The sequence below is a fragment of the Ostrinia furnacalis genome, unplaced genomic scaffold (assembly GCF_004193835.3).
Source record: "Ostrinia furnacalis isolate ACB-3 unplaced genomic scaffold, ASM419383v2 OfSCF7708, whole genome shotgun sequence".
Lineage (NCBI taxonomy): Eukaryota > Metazoa > Arthropoda > Insecta > Lepidoptera > Crambidae > Ostrinia > Ostrinia furnacalis.
In genome coordinates this window covers 255,004-273,636 of record NW_021137947.1, presented here as the reverse complement: position 1 = coordinate 273,636, position 18,633 = coordinate 255,004, and the positions used below count along the sequence as shown (strand labels likewise).

Sequence of the window (18,633 nt, the reverse complement as noted above, 5' to 3'; positions counted from 1 at the left end):
TAAATTATTTTTCTTCTTGCAAGTAAGCTTTTAAAAACCACTTTTACAGTTTGAAAATTATATTACTTTTACAGTGAAGGATATCGTTTCTAAACTTAACAGTTGGCACCACTGGCGAGTGACAGGACAGTACAGTAGCGCCATCCTGGTGATTGCAATTGTGACAGTCCTTCTACTACTTCAGTGCACCAGTTGACAGGACCTTACTCTATAGTGGCGCCAACTGGTAAGGGCATTATGCAGCCGTCACTGATAGTTGCCGAATCATGGGCTAAGTTTTAACACTACGTTAAAAAATAACAACTTCATAGGCAAGCTAAAAGGTTGAAGAACTCTACATGTTATAAAATATTTAATTTGTAAGTTTCAATTGGGACTAACAAAAGTCAGTATTTTTTTATCCAGTCAAAAAGCCATGTGCCCAGTTTCTGGCCTCACATAATCAATTTATGAAATAAAACATTAAAACGAAAAATAACAAGAAACTCACCTCCATTCCGATGGTCGCTACTGATCAGCTCCTGGGTTTGCAAAGATGGCGCGTGTATCAACACCTTCTGCTGAGGACTATGAGGGTCCAGACCCTCAACCTCCAGCAAGGGCGCGTGAGGCTCATACCCATGGACAACCAGTGGCGGAGCGTGGAGATCCATCGCTTTTCATAACCTCCTTCGAACCGGTTTGACAGCTCACTTGTCACTTAAAAAGGCGCGAAAGTTCCAAAGAGTTCACAGCGCTTAAAGTTATTTTTAATCTGTGACACTTGTTATGTTATGCAGTATTGTGTGGCACTAAAATTTGTCGTTGCGTTTTGAATGTTCGTTGGCGTTTTGTTGTCTAATTTTGCACTATTATTGGCACTTATTTCTTGATTATAAACTATTAGAGAATTTTGGAAGAGTATTTTGGTTGGAAGTTTAAAGTTTTCGTGGCGTCTGTCACTTAACTGTCACATTGTAATTGTCACTGCGACGTTTGGTTTTTTCTCATCGTTTCTTGCGGAACTTCATGCGTTGTCTCAGCATTATGTATCTGGAACAAAATAATTAATATAAATATATCGTCGTAACAGATTCTTTTTTTGAGACAAAAATTTCTAATTAGTAAAAAATTAGGCAAACTTCAAAGTTTTTGTGTATCTGACTGTACACGCAAATGCAAGTGAATGCAAGAATTTGTGTAAGTGCATATAAAAACGCGTCGGTATTTAGATTCAGAGGAGAATGCGAACAAAGGCTATCCTGTGGGAACCACGATGTAGGAATGATAAAGCATAAGTTATATTCAAAGTAAAGTCATACAGTTTGACCTAACTTGTTAAAAGTCACTAGTCTTCATTTATTACTACTACTACTAACATTTTGTATTTGGATTGACCTATAAACCAGCAGAAGAGAGATATTATTCAGTATAATTGGAACAATTATTGACACCATAGCTCCTCACCTTGCATTCATTTTTAATACATGTATTGATCAAGGTTGCTTTCCTAGCTTAATGAAGTTAAGTAAAATAATTCCATTGTTCAAGGCCGGTGACAAATGTGACCCCTCTAATTTTCGACCGATTTCTATTCTACCAGTACTTAGCAAAATTTTTGAGAAAATTATTTTCCACCAACTTCTATCTCACTTCATTTTTAACAAATTATTACACAATAAGCAATTTGGTTTTACGAAAGGTAGAAGTACTACTGACGCTGGGGTAGCACTATTGAAACACGTCTTTGATGCTTGGGAGAGTAAAAAGGACGCTGTTGGTATTTTCTGTGATCTTTCAAAAGCGTTTGATTGTGTAGACCACCAAACCTTACTAAACAAATTGCGACATTATGGTGTTTCGAATAAGTCACTTGATCTGCTGAACTCGTATCTCACAGGCAGAAAACAAAAAGTTTGTATTAACGGAACTGAGTCTTCTGGAGCACCTCTTACTATGGGTGTGCCGCAGGGATCAATATTAACATACTGACAGTAGCTTCACAGTTCATTTATGAAAACCTTTTATATGTCCGCAAAAATATAGAGCAATTCACGAAAAAGAGCGATTTGCATAACTTTAATACAAGAAACAAAAATAAACTTGCCGTTCCAAATTTCAGATTGCATAAGATTGGTAATTCATTTATGGGAAAATGTATTAAATTATTTAATAAATTACCACAAACTGTTGTAGAACTACCCATTCATAAATTCAAAGCACATATTAAAAGTACCTTAATGAAAAAGGGCTACTATAAAGTCGATGATTATTTAAAAGATAAAAATGTTTGGGATACTTTACTGCCTAGCTCGCATAAATATTTATAACTTTGTACATTTTAAAGCATGTAAACCTTTGAAAAAGAGGCTGACAATAGTGTCTGAGTTTCTTGCGCTGCTTCTTCTCAGCACTGGCCCATTTATTGTCCTGAAGCAGTGGTAGGGTTAATACTGGGACGTGTAAAAGTGCTTTTTTTAAGCCTATTTACAGAAATAAATGAGTTTTATGAGTTTTATGAGTTTTTATTTTTAAGCCCATTCAAATAACTATTACAAAACGATGACTCTTCATGTATATACTTTGAAAGGTTCCTAAAATAAGTTAATATTATTAATAAAAAAACAAATTAAAATTCATTATTAGGAAGAAGTCCTTTGGTACCGTTTCTAAAATCATTTTTTTAAATACATAACTGTATGTAATCATGAAGTTCCAATCTGATTCTAAAGAACTTTGACTGCAATTTTGCAACATTTTATAAACAAATACTGTAAAACTAAATGCTATAAAAATGTTCATAAACTTGTAAAATGTTGCCACATCCAAAACACTTTCTTCCCACATCACATTTCCTAAGAACAATGGTTTCCAAGGCACGAGCCGCGAATACAGCATAATAATAGAACATTTTATTTGCAAGGAGCTACTTGATTTACTTATACCCTACTAACAAAGAAACAATGTCAAACGCACGCGCGTTTACAATAGAATAGAATGCATTATGAATGTTTAATTTTGGTTAAAATAACTGAGAATCCAACTTAAAAACAATAAGTATAGGCAAGATTTTTTAAATAGTTCGTGCTTTTCAGTTTGGTAATTAAGACGATAATTATTATAGGAAAGAATTTCTGTAAAACCACTTTGTTTCAGCTCTCAAAGTGTGAAAAGTGTGAAGTGTTTACATTCATATGTCTATCTACATGCTACTTTCATTGTCTGTCATTTAGTTCAAAGAAAGTAACCAACTTAAAAAAGGCACTAATTGTGTGCCAGTGTAACAGTCCCGAGCCAACATTCCAAGCAAGCCTACTAAAAACTAACTTTGAAATTGTTCTGACCAAGAATCAAAAACTAGACGTGATTCACTGTACGAGTATAACACCTTATTACCATCGGCCATCTTATCAGCAACATTCTGTGACACACACTTTCCAGCCAAAAGTTTCCAAAAGATCTTTGACCCGAACCTCAGCATTTAGGCACAAAGGTACAGGATACATTACCTGCGCACTACGCACGCACTGAGTCATCCCTACGCCTGCAAAAAGACTGCGCAAGGCTGTGAGAACGTCGAATAAGAATAGTGGGTATACACGAGCGAAAGGTTGGGGACGCATCTGAAGATAAATCAAGGGTTTCAGGCAAAAAATCATGTGTAAACAAAAATAGATTAAGAACAGACAGTATATGAAAACAAATAGGTACCGCGGGTATGCAAGAATTAAAGACTGGGGACGCATCTGATACAAGAAGGTTTCAGACGAAAAGCACTTTTAAAACAGTCATTGTAGAATACACATTATGTCAAATTTGATAAAGATTAGATTTGTGTTTTGATATCCCTTTAGACATTAGAATAAATTAGCATAGGTGTCAACCCATGGTACCTAATTGTAGCGTAAAAAATGTTATGGAGTAGACTACATTAAGCTAAATGAGCAAATAGGAGCTGGTGGAAACTAGGATATGTAATTTATTTAAACGTATTTTATTTTTACAGCCAGCTGAAACAAAATGAGAAAGATTTTTCATTTTGACACCCATAAGAAATATTACGACTGTTATTTTTGAGCAAATGCAATTTACTTTAAATGTAAAGAATTCACAAATTTGTTTGACTTTGACCAATAATTACAAATACTTAGTCATTGTAATTGTCTTAATTAATGTTTAATATGTATGTTTACATCCATGTTCGTGATTTCATTGCGGAAAAGCGAATAAGCATAAACAAAAAATTAATGAATGTAAAAAATTATATTCATATACTAATAAAAAAAATGTAACAAATCGATTCATTTGTACTATCTAATAAGACCTTGTTTTTCACCTGTCATCAGTTTTGCAATGGAGGGAAGTCGAATTAACTTCGAACAACTCCTACGTACCCCTGATAAATTTCGTTGCGGGTCCTATGACAGTTAACTTTCCCCCGGGACAAACTTGACCATCACTGGTTGGGTTTTTATTGGCGGTCAAGCTTAGATCCTGGATACACAGGAGTTGCAGCGGTGGGAACGAGAGGTTTATCTAATAAAATCTATTTTAGACTAATTATAAAATTATCTTTGACTGCACCCTAAACGCCACAATTCGTTAACTCGTTAATTAAAGATCATGAATTTGATTTTTTAATATAGATAAGGATATTATCAAATTATCGTAGCAAAGAAAACATTATTTAATTAGATTTATCTTCAGACACATCTTAAACTTGCGGTGCGGTGTGCGAGAGTTTTTTCCATAATTTATTCACACAATGATGGGTATCGTACTCGTACATGAATGATAGTGTTTACGACCGTATGACTAGTTTGACTGGCTTTGTATGGTTTTGTAATTTTGGATGGGGTTTGAAAAATTTACTGAAAATGGTCAAAAGAAAATAAGAGATCTGCTAAAAGACTTTGAAAAAATATTAAGACGCAGCTCTATCGCTAAAAATCTTTTTGAAGGGACTTTTTAATTTTTTTATGATACCTCCATTATTAAAATTATTGGACGCTCTACAAAAAAAAAGTTAAAAAATGGTTATGTTTTTTTTGTATACTTAAATACCTTAAATTTGTATAATAACTAATGATGTGACCCTCACGTCTTTTTGTACACCATAGTAATTTACACATTATTTATTTTTAACCAGATGTCACACGAGAAAACCCACCGAATCTATACTTACAAGGCGCTGTCAAATCAACAGTAACCATCTAAAACTACTATAAATAATAAAAAACAACTAACAATCGTATCCGTGAGAAACTTAACACTATAACTTAGATTTAATGACACCTTGTTGTGTGATGACGAAACAACTACCCACCAAAAAGAACGAAGTAAAACCACAGATGAGAAAATTTAGTGTAAATCATAGAATCTATACTAGGTAATATTATAAAGCTAAAGAGTTTCTTTGTTTGCCTGAACGCGCTAATTTCAAGAACTACAGCGGGGACAACCTTTTCAGCTCAATTTGGCAATTTAGTGATAGAGATGGTACTAAATCCGTATAGCTCACTACCGAGCTATTTTTCTTATGTGTGTAAGTTTATTGTGAAATATAAAATAAAGTATGTGATTTGAATGTTTTATATTGTTTGTGCGTGCAAAAATATCATAATAATTGGTCTAACTTGTAAATCCAGTTAAACTATGCCAGCGTTTCTATTGTAATTTGTTGTAGGTACTTAAATAAATAATAGTTTACGTGTAATCAAAATGAGTATTTATTTGTAAAATTAATGTCTATAATTAGTATCAAGTTGTAATACCTATTTGATATCACAGATAGACAGATATAGCTACATTACGTAACTGAAACATGATTTTTAGACAACTTTCTTTTAATTAGCTATTGAAAGTTTTTCTTTTNATTTTTAGACAACTTTCTTTTAATTAGCTATTGAAAGTTTTTCTTTTCAATTTACCTTTTTTTTTTTTTTTTTTTTTTTTTAATTGCAAAATCAGTTGTAATTGCAAACCAAAACTGGTTTGAAAATCGCAAAAAAATTAAGGCTTGTTCCAACGGACACATCCCGTTTTTACAGGACCAAGTTTAGTAGTATACGTGTTTTAATATTAACGTTCACACGAATATCCCGTTTACAGTGTCCCGCAAAAAACCGATCCGTTCGAATTTGTAATTCTAATTTCAAACACATATTATTATAATGTAAGTACAGACAATAAAAATACGAGGCCCTTATTTATTTACTAGCTTTCCGCCCGCGGCTTCGCCCGCGTGGAATTTTGTCTGTCACAGAAAAACTTTATCGCGCGCGTCCCTGTTTCAAAAACCGGGATAAAAACTATCCTATGTTCTTTCCCGGGACTCAAACTATCTCTATGCCAAATTTCATCAAAATCGGTTGCGAGGTTTAAGCGGGAAAGCGTAACAGACAGACAGACAGACAGACAGACAGAGTTACTTTCGCATTTATAATATTAGTCTCTATCTCTACTTACCACGTATAATTTACACTGCACAACAAAATTGCAACTTTTGGCTGATGATTGACTTTCATAACATGATGTTTACTAATTTGACGTCGCTGATTCTGAATCTGCCGTCCATTTTTTCGTAGCAGCTCTTGTTTACGTGTTATAGCTTTCACTCAAAAATTGCTAAGTTTCACTCTTTTTTCGCCGACAGTTCAAAAAATGCTATGTTATCTTTGTATAATTTAATATGGTAGCATTAAGAAGTGTTTGTGTGAATTATCTAAATCAATTTTGTTTCATTTGCGGAGGATTTTATAAATAATCCGTTTAAATGTGAAAAAGTTCGTAAAATTGGCTTAAAAAAAATTGTTTGGGGACCCAGTGGAAATGAAAGGTAAGCATTGAATTCCGCAAAAGGCGTGGAAAAGATGCGTTGAGTTTTTACGTTTATAAAAAAACTAGCTTTCCGCCCGCGGCTTCGCCCGCGTGGAATTTTGTCTGTCACAGAAAAACTTTATCGCGTTGAATGAAAATTGTGAATGCAGTAACCAAATGTTTCATTGCAACCGAAGGTGTGACACGATGAGAACGCGAAAAATGACCCCGTTTTTTATCGTTTCATGTGATTTTTTCGTATTATTTTTGCTTCTATTACGATAAAATTTATTTTGTATGTAGCTAAATAGATATTTTATCATCTGATTTCAAAGTTATTGTTCTAACTTATACCGTTTATGAACTATTATTGTGTGACCATCAAATTTGAGTGTAAATGAGAAGTACCCAAGTATGTGTTCAAACGACAGTCCAGTTTTGCTGGATTCAGTAAATTGATTGCCTTGGGAAAGCTTTTATGTTATCTGTACAAGATTTCAGAATAAAATTTAAAAAAAGCATACATACAGCCGAACATAGAACCTCCTCCTTTTTTTAAGTCGGTTAAAAAAGAACACAACCAATACCGATCGTTATCAAATCCAATATGGCGGTACAAAATGGCGCGTATATTCTCACGTGGACAAAAAAAGGCGACATTGAACCACTGGATAATTGCCGACAGCCGAAATGTTAGACAAAGGCATATTTAATTAAAATTAGAGTAACTATGGTTTTCTGAAAATAGAGACAGTACATCTAAAACGGCTGCCATGATCCCTTGCAATTCATAAATTATTAAAAAAAAGAACGTCGAATTAACTTTGAACCCTTTGAAACTGAAAATATTTATTAGTTACATGAACAAGTTCACAATGCAAGAAATTGACCTTAAACTTTTAAGTGTAAGTAAGTATTTATGATATTTATGAAAAGGTATTGGTAAAATAAAGGCACTCTCCCATAGCTCTCTTATGTTTTTAAAGTTTTAGCACCCATTGGAAGATATTAAGTAACTTCTAGCTCAACTTCATCAATTAATAAATTAACTTTCTTTCTTATCATTAATTCCTTCAACGAACGGAGCGAATTTTTTTATACCACAACCTATGTAAAGATCACGTACGATGTCTAAATTTATACAAGACTCATGGTCACCCTACACCAGCTTTAGGTACAAAGATAACCCGTCCCAACAGGTCCGGACCCGTCCATCGGATATCATGACATAATCCGCTTCAAGGACATCAGACAAAGTATTTTTGGAAAACTTGTCTGGAACAATTTCAGAATACATACGAGTAAGTATTTGAAAAGTATTTTATATTTACCCTGTAAAAGTACCTTATGTTTGTAGGCCAAATCATTCTTTTTTCTTTTTTAAATTAGAGAGGTCATCCTTCCGTGTTGGAGACTATAATGACATAATGATGGTGACGTCACACCATAAAATTTTCACTTTTCATTTTTGGGATAAAATCAATTTGAAGCTTTGTGAAAACATAGATTTCAAAACTTAATCCCTATTAACTTTTACCAAATCTAGATTTTTAACAGGTCTAGTCTAGTTTCGCAACTAGCCCCTTATTATCGTCAGACCGTGACGATAATTGAAAAAACAGTAAAGGGTGAACAAGGGTTGTTGTTTTGGTTCTGTATTTAAAATTATATTCATCTGATCGTTATTTTCAGCCAAATGACGTCCACTGGACAAAAGCTTCACTCAAGGATTTCCACAAAGACCGGTCTTGCGCTGTCCGCATCCAGGTACATCCGGCGACCTTCACCAGATCGTCGGTCCACCTAGTGAGAGACCTGCCTACACTACGTCTTCCAGCCCGTGTGGTCAAGAACTTTTCTGAGAGACTCGAGAACTTTTCAGTCCGAACTAAATCTTAATAGTAAATTATTTGAATTTAGTATCATTCACATTGTAAATCTAGAACCAAAAATTGGTAGAGTTAAAAAACTCTACATAAAAATGACTAAAAAGAATACCGTTAAAAACCTTGGTCCGCAAGCATTATAATGGCGGATATAACCTAAAAATTATCTAAAGGAACCCCAAAAATGAGTAATTTTGTAAACAATGGCAATTTTCCGGTAGATCAACCGCTGCCCTGCGCTGCGTAAGCGCAGAAAAAATACGTAATTGGAACTTTTACCCTCCAACATTGTACTACGGTTTCTCGAACGAATAATCGGTTATTTCTTTTTTTTATATTTTCAACTCGATATTGAACTCGATTCATCGAAAGTTATAGAATTAATTTATTTTCTGGAAGGCGCTGGATGCAGGCCGCTACCAACAGAACAATATGGAAATCATTTGGGGAGGTCATGTTCGGCAGTGGATGTCCTGTGGCTGAAATGATGATGATGTTGGCTTCTAAACAGCACTTGCTTTAGAATAATGTGTTTTGGACTACTTTTGAATAGCCTTGTCTGTAAGGTAGGGTGTTAAGTAGTTTCTGTAAATTATTTCGTCTTCTGAAACTGACTAACATCGACCAGTTTTTGAAGTTTTTACAAAATTGTCACCACAATTTTCCCAGGCCTTATCAACCCACAAATCAATAAAACGCAAATCGCTCTACAATCCCAGGTTAATATTCAAATTCGCCAAATCAAAATTCAAAAAATCATAGTACAGGACATTCCCACGTCCATAAAACTGAACTGCAATCACATCAAGCTTATCTATGGTACCTTATTTCCTTGCCATAAGAGCGATTTTTCTACAAAAATGGATAGCCTCATGTGCTGTTGACTTCATAAAAACAAATTGGTCATTTCCACCCCACATCAAAATATTTCTTAACCCCTCTCATACCGATGGTCGAGTGAACGCTGCGTGACTGCACTTATGAAGTTAAATGTGAACATTTAGTTAAAAAGCGTTTATTTGCATGTCAAGTGGGTTAGGCTTTAACAGGTGTGTGAAATATGGTCGGTAATTAGGGGAGTTACTGCGTAATGAATTAAAGGTCAAGCGATAAACTCAGTCAGTACCTGAGGTGTGGGAGGGGGACGGGAGGGTGTTTTTGAAACGTCAAACGTTAGTGATACTTCAGATATGCTTCAGATTTGTATTCTCTGTCACGTTATAATATACAGGGTGACTTTGTTATCAGTATCCAAATTTTTTTAATAAGCTCGTTAGAACAATTTGACAATACAACTTTATCGTAATTATTTTTAATTGTGGTATTTTTCGCAAAAAAACATATTGAAAGTCTAATTCGCATTCGATGGGCACCCATAACTTAAGTTTTAAAGGTTATTGCTTATTTTCGCTCACCATTATGTCTATTAAGCTTTGCAATTAACTGTGTGTACATTTTTTTCCAAGAACGAAGCAAATTTTCCACGTGAGTCAATTTGGAAACCGCGCGCAGCTGATGAAAATAATTAAATATGGAGAAAAAAGTTTGGTTTTCTTTACGTAAATCAATTAAGTTACTGATTCTGAGTCGATCCTGAAAATTTGGATACTGATACAAAAATCACCCTGTATGTAAATGTCACCTTTCATGTGCCGCTCTCATATTTCAGACACTGACTGAGTTAAGCGCTATACTTGTAATTCATCATCATCATCATCATCATCATCATCTCAGCCACAGGACGTCCACTGCTGAACATAGGCCTCCCAATGACTTCCACATCGCCCGGTTGGTAGCGGCCTGCATCCAGCGCCTTCCTGCTACCTTTATCAGGACGTCGCACGCTGCGTTTTCCGGTACGTAGGAGATCCGTAAACGAACTAAAGTCGCTGACAGAGCCCGACGGATTAGCAAGCTGAAGTGGCAATGGGCAGGGCACATAGTACGCAGAACTGACGCCCGATGGGGCAGCAACGTTCTGGAGTGGAGGCCACGACCTATTCATTTCAGTCCAAAACTTCTGAATGAAGTAGGTGGTCTTTCTAGTAAACCAAAGAGGCTGTTAAAACCATGAATAATTAAAAAAGAGTGCTTAAACTATACTCTGTAGTCTAGTGGTAAGACCATAAAATAACCGCCTCTGTGGTCTAGTGGTAAGACCACCTGCTTCAGACGCAGAGGTCCCGGGTTCGATTCCCAGTGGGGGCAGATTTTTCTGTTCGGTTTGATTGGTGGTAGGGCTTGTTCTAAGTCCGCCTGGCTAGCTACCACCATCTTACCTAAGTCTGTTGCCATAACAACAATGTTAACAGCATTGTTGTGTTCCGGCAGTTAGAGGTAAGATAGCCAGTTCCTCTGTGGTTGAGTATTCCGGGTGAAGCTCGCTTCCACCTTCGGCCTGATCATCACTTACCATCAGGTGAGATGCAAGCCAAAAGCTTCCTCGTTGTGGATAAAAAAAACTAATAATCATTTCCAAAGCGAAGAAAGTGCCATTATCACTTCCCAGGTCTTTGACTTTTGCCCGCGAAAGTAAAAATGACCTAACCTCAAAAATCTTATGTCACATGACGTAAAGCATTGTTAGGGGGAGTTCACACGCGCCCTAGACACGGCGTGGGAGCGATCGTGTGAACTAGCACTTATATTGTTAGTTTTCTAGGTTAGCGCGTCGGCGGTTATGCGTATGGTTTTTGTTGAGTTTTACTTTTAAACTTTTTCTTTTAATATTTTGTCACTTAAAATATGGTATCCAGAGGTTTTTTTAGCTATGCGAGCTACGAAATAGAAGTCTGATTTAAGTTTTTTGTTTTAGAAGGTTATAGAGTCTTAATAATCCAGTATTAATCTAACCCGAAATATTTTCTTCAACAAGCAACAACAATCTAAGCAAACATAGGGATAGACAGCGGAAAGCGACTTTTTTATGCATAACAAGGCAGGTATTTAACCACAATCGAACCTGATGTTAAGTGGGATGCAGTCTAGGATGGTACATAATTATCTGCCCTGTAAGTGCCTATTCACTCTCGCCTTGAAAAGGCCCTGTTTATAGTCTTCGGGGAAGACAGCAGCAGGCAACGAATTCCAGTCCCTAGCTGTTCGCATTTATACTATGTAGTGATTACTAACGTTTAAAACCCCCGCTGACTAACATGTATTTTAAAATACGCATGGGCACTATCAGTTCTTCAGCCGCTTCTAAAATACCTCACGTACTATAGGTACGGTGTTTCAAGGTCATCAAGTCACCGCTGTAAGCCGACTGCGTCATTTGATAGTATTAAATTAGGTACATTTACCTATTGTTGTGAACTGGTGACACTTGGCAACTGAAGGATTTGTGATACTTGTAGAAATATACCTACAACAACTAGCGGCTGCCCGCGACTTCGTACGCGTGGATCCCGTTTTACCCCCTTAAGGGTGGAGTTTCGTAAAATCCTTTCTTAGCGGATGCCTACGTCATAACATCTACCTGCATGCTAGATGCAGGATGCCCGATCCGTCTAGTGGTCTGGGTTGATAGATCACTATGTCAGTCAGTCAGTTAGTCACCTTTTTGAGTTGATATATTTAGAAGAAGAAGAAAGATAGGTATTCATCCTCAGGTAGGTACTGACTGACGCCCGTATTCATAGCTCTGTAGTTCGTGTACCTATCACCCTGTGCGTCCACGACCACTGTGAGACCTCATAGTAATGTTTGTGAATACGGGCGTGCGTTATCCACTAGTTTAACTCAGTTTAGTTAAAGATTACGACTTATTATGAAATTATTGACAGGTGAATAATATCTCACCCTTATTATAAGTATGGTTTTCGCGTGTCTAAAAATCGTCTATTTAATTCGTTATTTTTTAAGGATTAAACTTTTACAAGCTTTTATTATTTAACATATATTTTTATTGCACGATCTGAAGATTAATTTATTATTTATCATACCAAAAAAGTTTATTATCGTCTGAAGTTTATGTTCAACTTATTAATTATACTTCACATGCCCCTTAATCTTGCATCCCTACTTGCGCACGCGACGTTAAAGTGCATCAACGGCACATAAACCTAAACACTTCTATCTTAAGTCGTTGCAACAGGGTCGGGATTTCAACAAAAAAATGTAAAGCTTAATATGCTGTCGGTACTTTCTTCGTTTATTCCACCCTCTTCTTCGTGTAACGTTTCCTGCTATCTCTAACCGACTTGCACGACAAAAAACCGTTGTTGATGTACTGACAACTGTTGTTAAACGATTGTTGATTGTCGTTGGTCTTTTTTTAACTGTCACCTGTTATCTTTAGTGTCAGATTTTATGAGCTATCGAATTGGTTAAACTAAAATCACCACCATCGATATTCTAACGAATTTTTAAATGAAAGTATACTGACTCTGGTGGGATATGAACCCAAATTTTCGATTGCTTGGATACTGACCTATGAATAAGTAGTATTGTCACAGGTTCTGCGGTCTGAAATCAGCTCAAATTCAGTGAACGCAGCCCGCACTTGTCAGATCGTAACAATACAAAATATGTAGAGATTGACCGCTACCAACCGGGCAGCATGGAAAGCATTGGGGGAGGCCTACTTATGTTCAGCAGTGGACGTCCTACTTATGGCTGAGATGATGATGATGAGAAATTGACAATGATGTTCATACATCATGATGTGTACTGCGTTCACTTTGAGCTAACCGCACCCAGTGTGGCATATCCTTAAACCTGCCAAAATTGTACAAATTGAATCTTTCGAACCAGTCAAAAATCATATATGGTGTATTAAAAAGCATAGTTAAAATATTGTCAACAATACTAAGCATCGGCGAATTATTATTATCAGAGAATGTTCAATTAAAGATGCCATAGGTACTGTGAAATCAACTTTTTGCGCGGTGTCTACAGTTAATTGTCGGATTGTCAGGTTTTTTGTTCCATTGTATTACAATCAGTAATTATTCGAGGGCAGAGACCTCCGTCCCATTGATAAGAAGCTGATTAGTAAATGACGAACGAAACATCCTAGTTTGTTGGCAACTCTTTCGTAATTTTTGGAAACTTTAAACTGATTAACAAAGGAGACTTGTGATGACCTGTTTTGTTTTATTTTTTAAGTTATTTACGTGTTAAAATTATGTAATATTGTGAGAAGAAACTATTTTCCTTTGCGATATGTAACCTTATTAATCTAATGTAACAAAAAGAGCATTTATTATATCAGCTAATGACGCAAAATTGATATAAACATTTTTTTTTTGCTTTACAATATCGTACCTACGAGTATTAGATACTCGTACAAGTGCGTAAGATGCCATGGCGTTTATTTTAATTTACCATTGACTGTGTCACCAATGCAAAAGATTTAATTAATCAAAGGTGATATACAGCTATGGATAAAAAAACATTACTACTGCAATCTACAATCTAGCTAGCCCAAAATTTTATCATCCGTTTTGGGCAGACACTCATGTTTGATGTTTACCTATCTCAATGCACAACTTACTACTAACAATAATCTAGCAGATGACCTCACAATTATTTTACAAATGGTCATCCCCCTACATTGTAAGGTGTACAAAAACTTAATGGTAACCCCTGACAGGTTGCCGACAATCAAACCGTTTTCTTTGTACAGTCGTAGAACATTAAGCTTAACATTTTTGTTCCAAATTAACCCCTATCCCCATGACATAAGATCCCATAGCTTTTAGCTTGAAATGCTGTACTTAATAGACCAACCGACGTAGGGTGTGATTAAAGATAACCCTTATCTATGCATTTTGTATTTGAAGGAAACGTGAAGACACCGGGCTTTGATGGCAAAGATTATCTTGATGAAGTAACTTTGACCTTTCAAACGTATACTTGTAGATGGATTTTAGAGTTTATTAGTATTTTATGAATCTTTTTGCAATTTTATCGATGGAATTTACTTATTTTGTCATGAAAAAACTAGGTAGATAGTCAAAGAAAGCTAGATTTTTTTTTACTTTAATTAATATTTTTTAATTAATAATGGGACGTTCGAAGTCCGAAGGCGCTGGATGCAGGCCGCTACCAACCTTGCGATGTGGAAGTTATTGGTGGAGGCCTATGTTCAGCAGTGCGGCGAGCACTGCTGAACAACTAAGGCTGAAATGATGTATAATTTAAATTAAATCATTTTCTAAACATACTTTTTACTGTTTTTGATAGCTTCCTTACTTGGTGTTCTATCATCTACGTTCCATCATTGTCTCTCCTCAGTCAACCGCTGGCAATTGGCAGTCAGTGGCAAGTGAGTGATTTAAGTAAATTAGTAGTGCCACTGCATTATCTATACTGGGACAAGAACTGCGTAGACAAATCTTATTTCTTACTAGCTTTCCGCCCGCGGATTCGCCCGCGTGGAATTTTGTCTGTCACAGACAAACAATATCGCGCGCGTATTTGCTCACCGTTTAGACCTACCCTGGACTACGACAAACATTTTAAAACCAAAATCAGCTCAATCGGCCCAGCTGTTCTCGAGTTTTAATCAGACTAACGAACATCATCAATTCATTTTTATTTATATAGATTAACACGTGGTTTACTTGTATCTGTCACCGTAAAATTGTGAATTCCGTCAGATTAATCTGACGTAATGAAATTACAATCTAACCTAACCTAACCCACTGTTAGTTTACAATCTAACGCGTTATATTATAAACTGACAGAGTTAACAATTTCACGATGACATAATATCTATCTTATATTCCTAGATTTTTAAAACAATACAAACAAACCAGAAACATCGAACATCTCAAAACACCTTCGGCAGTTACGTCTTACCTCCCAACTAAGTCCTAGATAATCACACCCCACAAAAACCCCATAGATTTTTAATCACTCGCAACCTGTCGGGTTACTCACCCCTGCACCTGCTGACGTAACGGACCGGCGCACGCGCCGTTCGCGCCAAAACTGACAGGGGTGGCGGTTGCTTGTCTATGATGTTACTATTATTTTATTTGAGTCGTTTTAGTTTTTTTTTTAAGATAATAAATAAATAAATTTATAGTGTGTTATCTTTTGTTTATTATTTATTTACTGCTGCTTATAGCATTGTTTTATCTGTTTCATTTTTATACATTGTCGCTGGGTTTCCTAACTTATTATAATATATTTTATACAATTAGTGTCATTAACAAAGGATTTTAATATACGTTTCAGACTTCGGCTTTTGCTGAGAGCAAAATAAGAGTCCCATAAAAGATTCAAATCCGTGAAACCTGGTGTTAGTCGTAAATAAATTAATAATACTGAATTTTGATTATTCGGCCGAAGAAGCCCTCTTCAGCAATCAGAAAGGACACTAGAGATAATATTTTTGCATTACTATATCCTTAATATTAATAATAGCTAACAATACAAGTGCTCGTCCAACTCAAACAATTCAACAAATTCACACAGCGAATATGTAAATTGGTATTCCCACATAAATACACCACCTGTTGTAAACATTTGAAATGCAAATGTGGCAGCCCTGCGAGGGTGGTGACTTAACGAGTATTCCTTCAATGACCACTTCCTAATACTAGTGACTAGTCGTTAGATTTTTTAAGACACCGTGTATTTATTGTAATATTTTTAAAAAGACAAAACTTTTATCTATTTTTTTCTTTTTTTTTTCTTTTATTATGTTACCTTTACATCATGATCTCCACGTTCTATGAGTAAATTGTTAAGAAATTTACTCTACAAAAACTTTTTGAATTTAAAAAAATGTTTTCCTACCTATTTAATGCTTGACAAACCTTTTATAAATTCTCGAAATTGATGAACCTTCAATAATAATATGTCGAATTAAGTTCAAAATAGCTTACACTATTTCACGAGCACAGACAACCCTGATATTGGCGCCAAAAGCATAACCGAACTCTTTCTTTCGCACCTAATAAATTAAAAAATATCCATATTCAAACTCATTAATTTTAAGACGTAACACAAACCGCATAAGGTTCAAAATAGGACAAAAACCTGCTAGTTTGTCTGCGTATACGCACAGGTGTGTGACCACGTGGTCTAGTGATTTTTTTCGCAACCTATAATGTCACAGGAGTGAACGGCACGCGCTGACCTGCGCTTGACTTTTGACTTGGATTTTTTATTGTTTTTTATTTTATTTTTTATTATGGCATCGTGCGGTTTGCATTCAGCCAGTGACAAGTAAACCAAAAAGTATATTTTTTATAGTTACGTCAAAATCAGCTGTGCATTAAAGTGATCAATGTTTTTTATTAGCTGCCAGACTTTTTAACTACTATATTGCGTTTAAATATTTTTTTCAGCGTTTGAAAAAATTTAATTAAATTCCAATAAAAAATAATAACAAAAGCAAAAAACATTAACAATTGTGTATCAAATAAAAATTGGCAGAAGCTATCAAAAAGTATTGAACGAAATTGAGGAAGTCATCAAAAGTTAATGATGCGATCATCCATCCGAATGTCACATGAATGGGCCAATATGTCGTGTGACGTAAAATTAAATTTGTCACACAATTTTAGCTACACGTGTGTGACAATATGATTAAGATGTATTCATGTAGACAAATGGGAGTAAATAAGCACCTTAAATAATTATGTTAAGACTAAACATTCATGAGGAAATTTAAAAATGCATAGTTTAAAAAAAGTATGAATATTGACTAAGAATCTTGAGTCAGGATAAAGTTCTAGTCATATCATATGTAAATTTGGTGGATTTAGAAGGTGCATTTAAAAATTCTGGTGTCCTCACAAGGAAAGATTTTGAAATAGATATAGATGTAAGATGGAGTACACTAAATAATATAAGTCATTTATTTCAACACACAGTCATAGGTTTAAGGTTACAGTTAATAATTATAATAATAATAAAAAAAATAAAAAAAAACTAAAAGAGATACTGATTTTTTTACCGGTAGGACTTAGACCAAAAGGAATTCACGACCCCACTCATGGCTCCTGCTACTCCCATGAAGCCAGACTCTACTTAAGTTAAAGTCTAATTCCTATAATATTTAAAACTAATAAAAAAACATGGACTACCTATTAAAAATAGTGCTTACAAAGACAAATAGTTATAATCCATACCTAATCTCCAAATAATGCCCATTGTATATTTAATTTTATAACGCCTTCCAAACCTCTTATTTGAATAGACCCGCAGTTTATCACCAAAAAAGCCGGCACATGCCACCAGTCTCATTCAAATATTCCATACAATTAATGGGATAGCATAATTTCCGCCGTTGACAATGATACGGAAGGAGAAAAAACTTAATGACAAGGTTGCAACGGCTGGCGAATTGGCGGGAAAACGAATTGGGAATAATTAAAGGAGTAAAATAATCTTTAAGACTTACAGCCGGTTTTAAAATGAATTTTTAAGCTTGAGTATGCTCATTCTTGACTTAAGTATGATCTTATTAAGCCTTTCTTTGCCAACTCATGCACATTTTCAAATCTATACTCTCTCTATACTAATAAATATTATAAAATATGCGAAAGTAACTCTGTCTGTCTGTCTCGCTTTCACGCCTAAACCACTGAACCGATTTTGATGAAATTTGGCAGGGAGATAGTTTAAGTCCCGGGAAAGGACATAGGATAGTTTTTATTCCGGTTTTTAAAACAGGGTGGCGCGCGATGAAAAAAATTCTCTGACAGACAAAATTCCACGCAGGCGAAGCCGCGGGCGGAAAGCTAGTACCACACTAAAGAGTTGACGAACAAAACATTTCCAACAGCATGAGGAGTCTAAAGCAATTCGGTATTAATAATATCCAACATCTCTGTCTCACCACTACAACTCCTGTATATCCAGGACCTACAGATTGATTAAAACCTCATAAAGGTAGTAGGAAGGCGCTGGATGCAGACCGGCACCAACCGGCCATTGTGGATATCATTGGGGGAGGCCTATGTTCAGTAGTGGACGTCCTATGGCT

The 18,633-nt window shown here is 35.5% G+C and overlaps 1 protein-coding gene across 3 annotated transcripts in view; it reads right to left on the bottom strand.

Moving 5' to 3' along the window:
* Positions 1 to 18,633, bottom strand: part of sv (paired box protein shaven) — a 114,571-nt gene that overhangs the window by 77,244 nt on the left and 18,694 nt on the right. For all 3 annotated transcript variants that reach the window (XM_028322720.1, XM_028322721.1, XM_028322722.1), the window contains exon 2: positions 491 to 1,032. In XM_028322720.1, coding sequence (XP_028178521.1) covers positions 491 to 653 — 163 coding nt within the window. In that variant the 5' untranslated portion in view covers positions 654 to 1,032. The remainder of the gene's footprint in view (positions 1 to 490; positions 1,033 to 18,633) is intronic.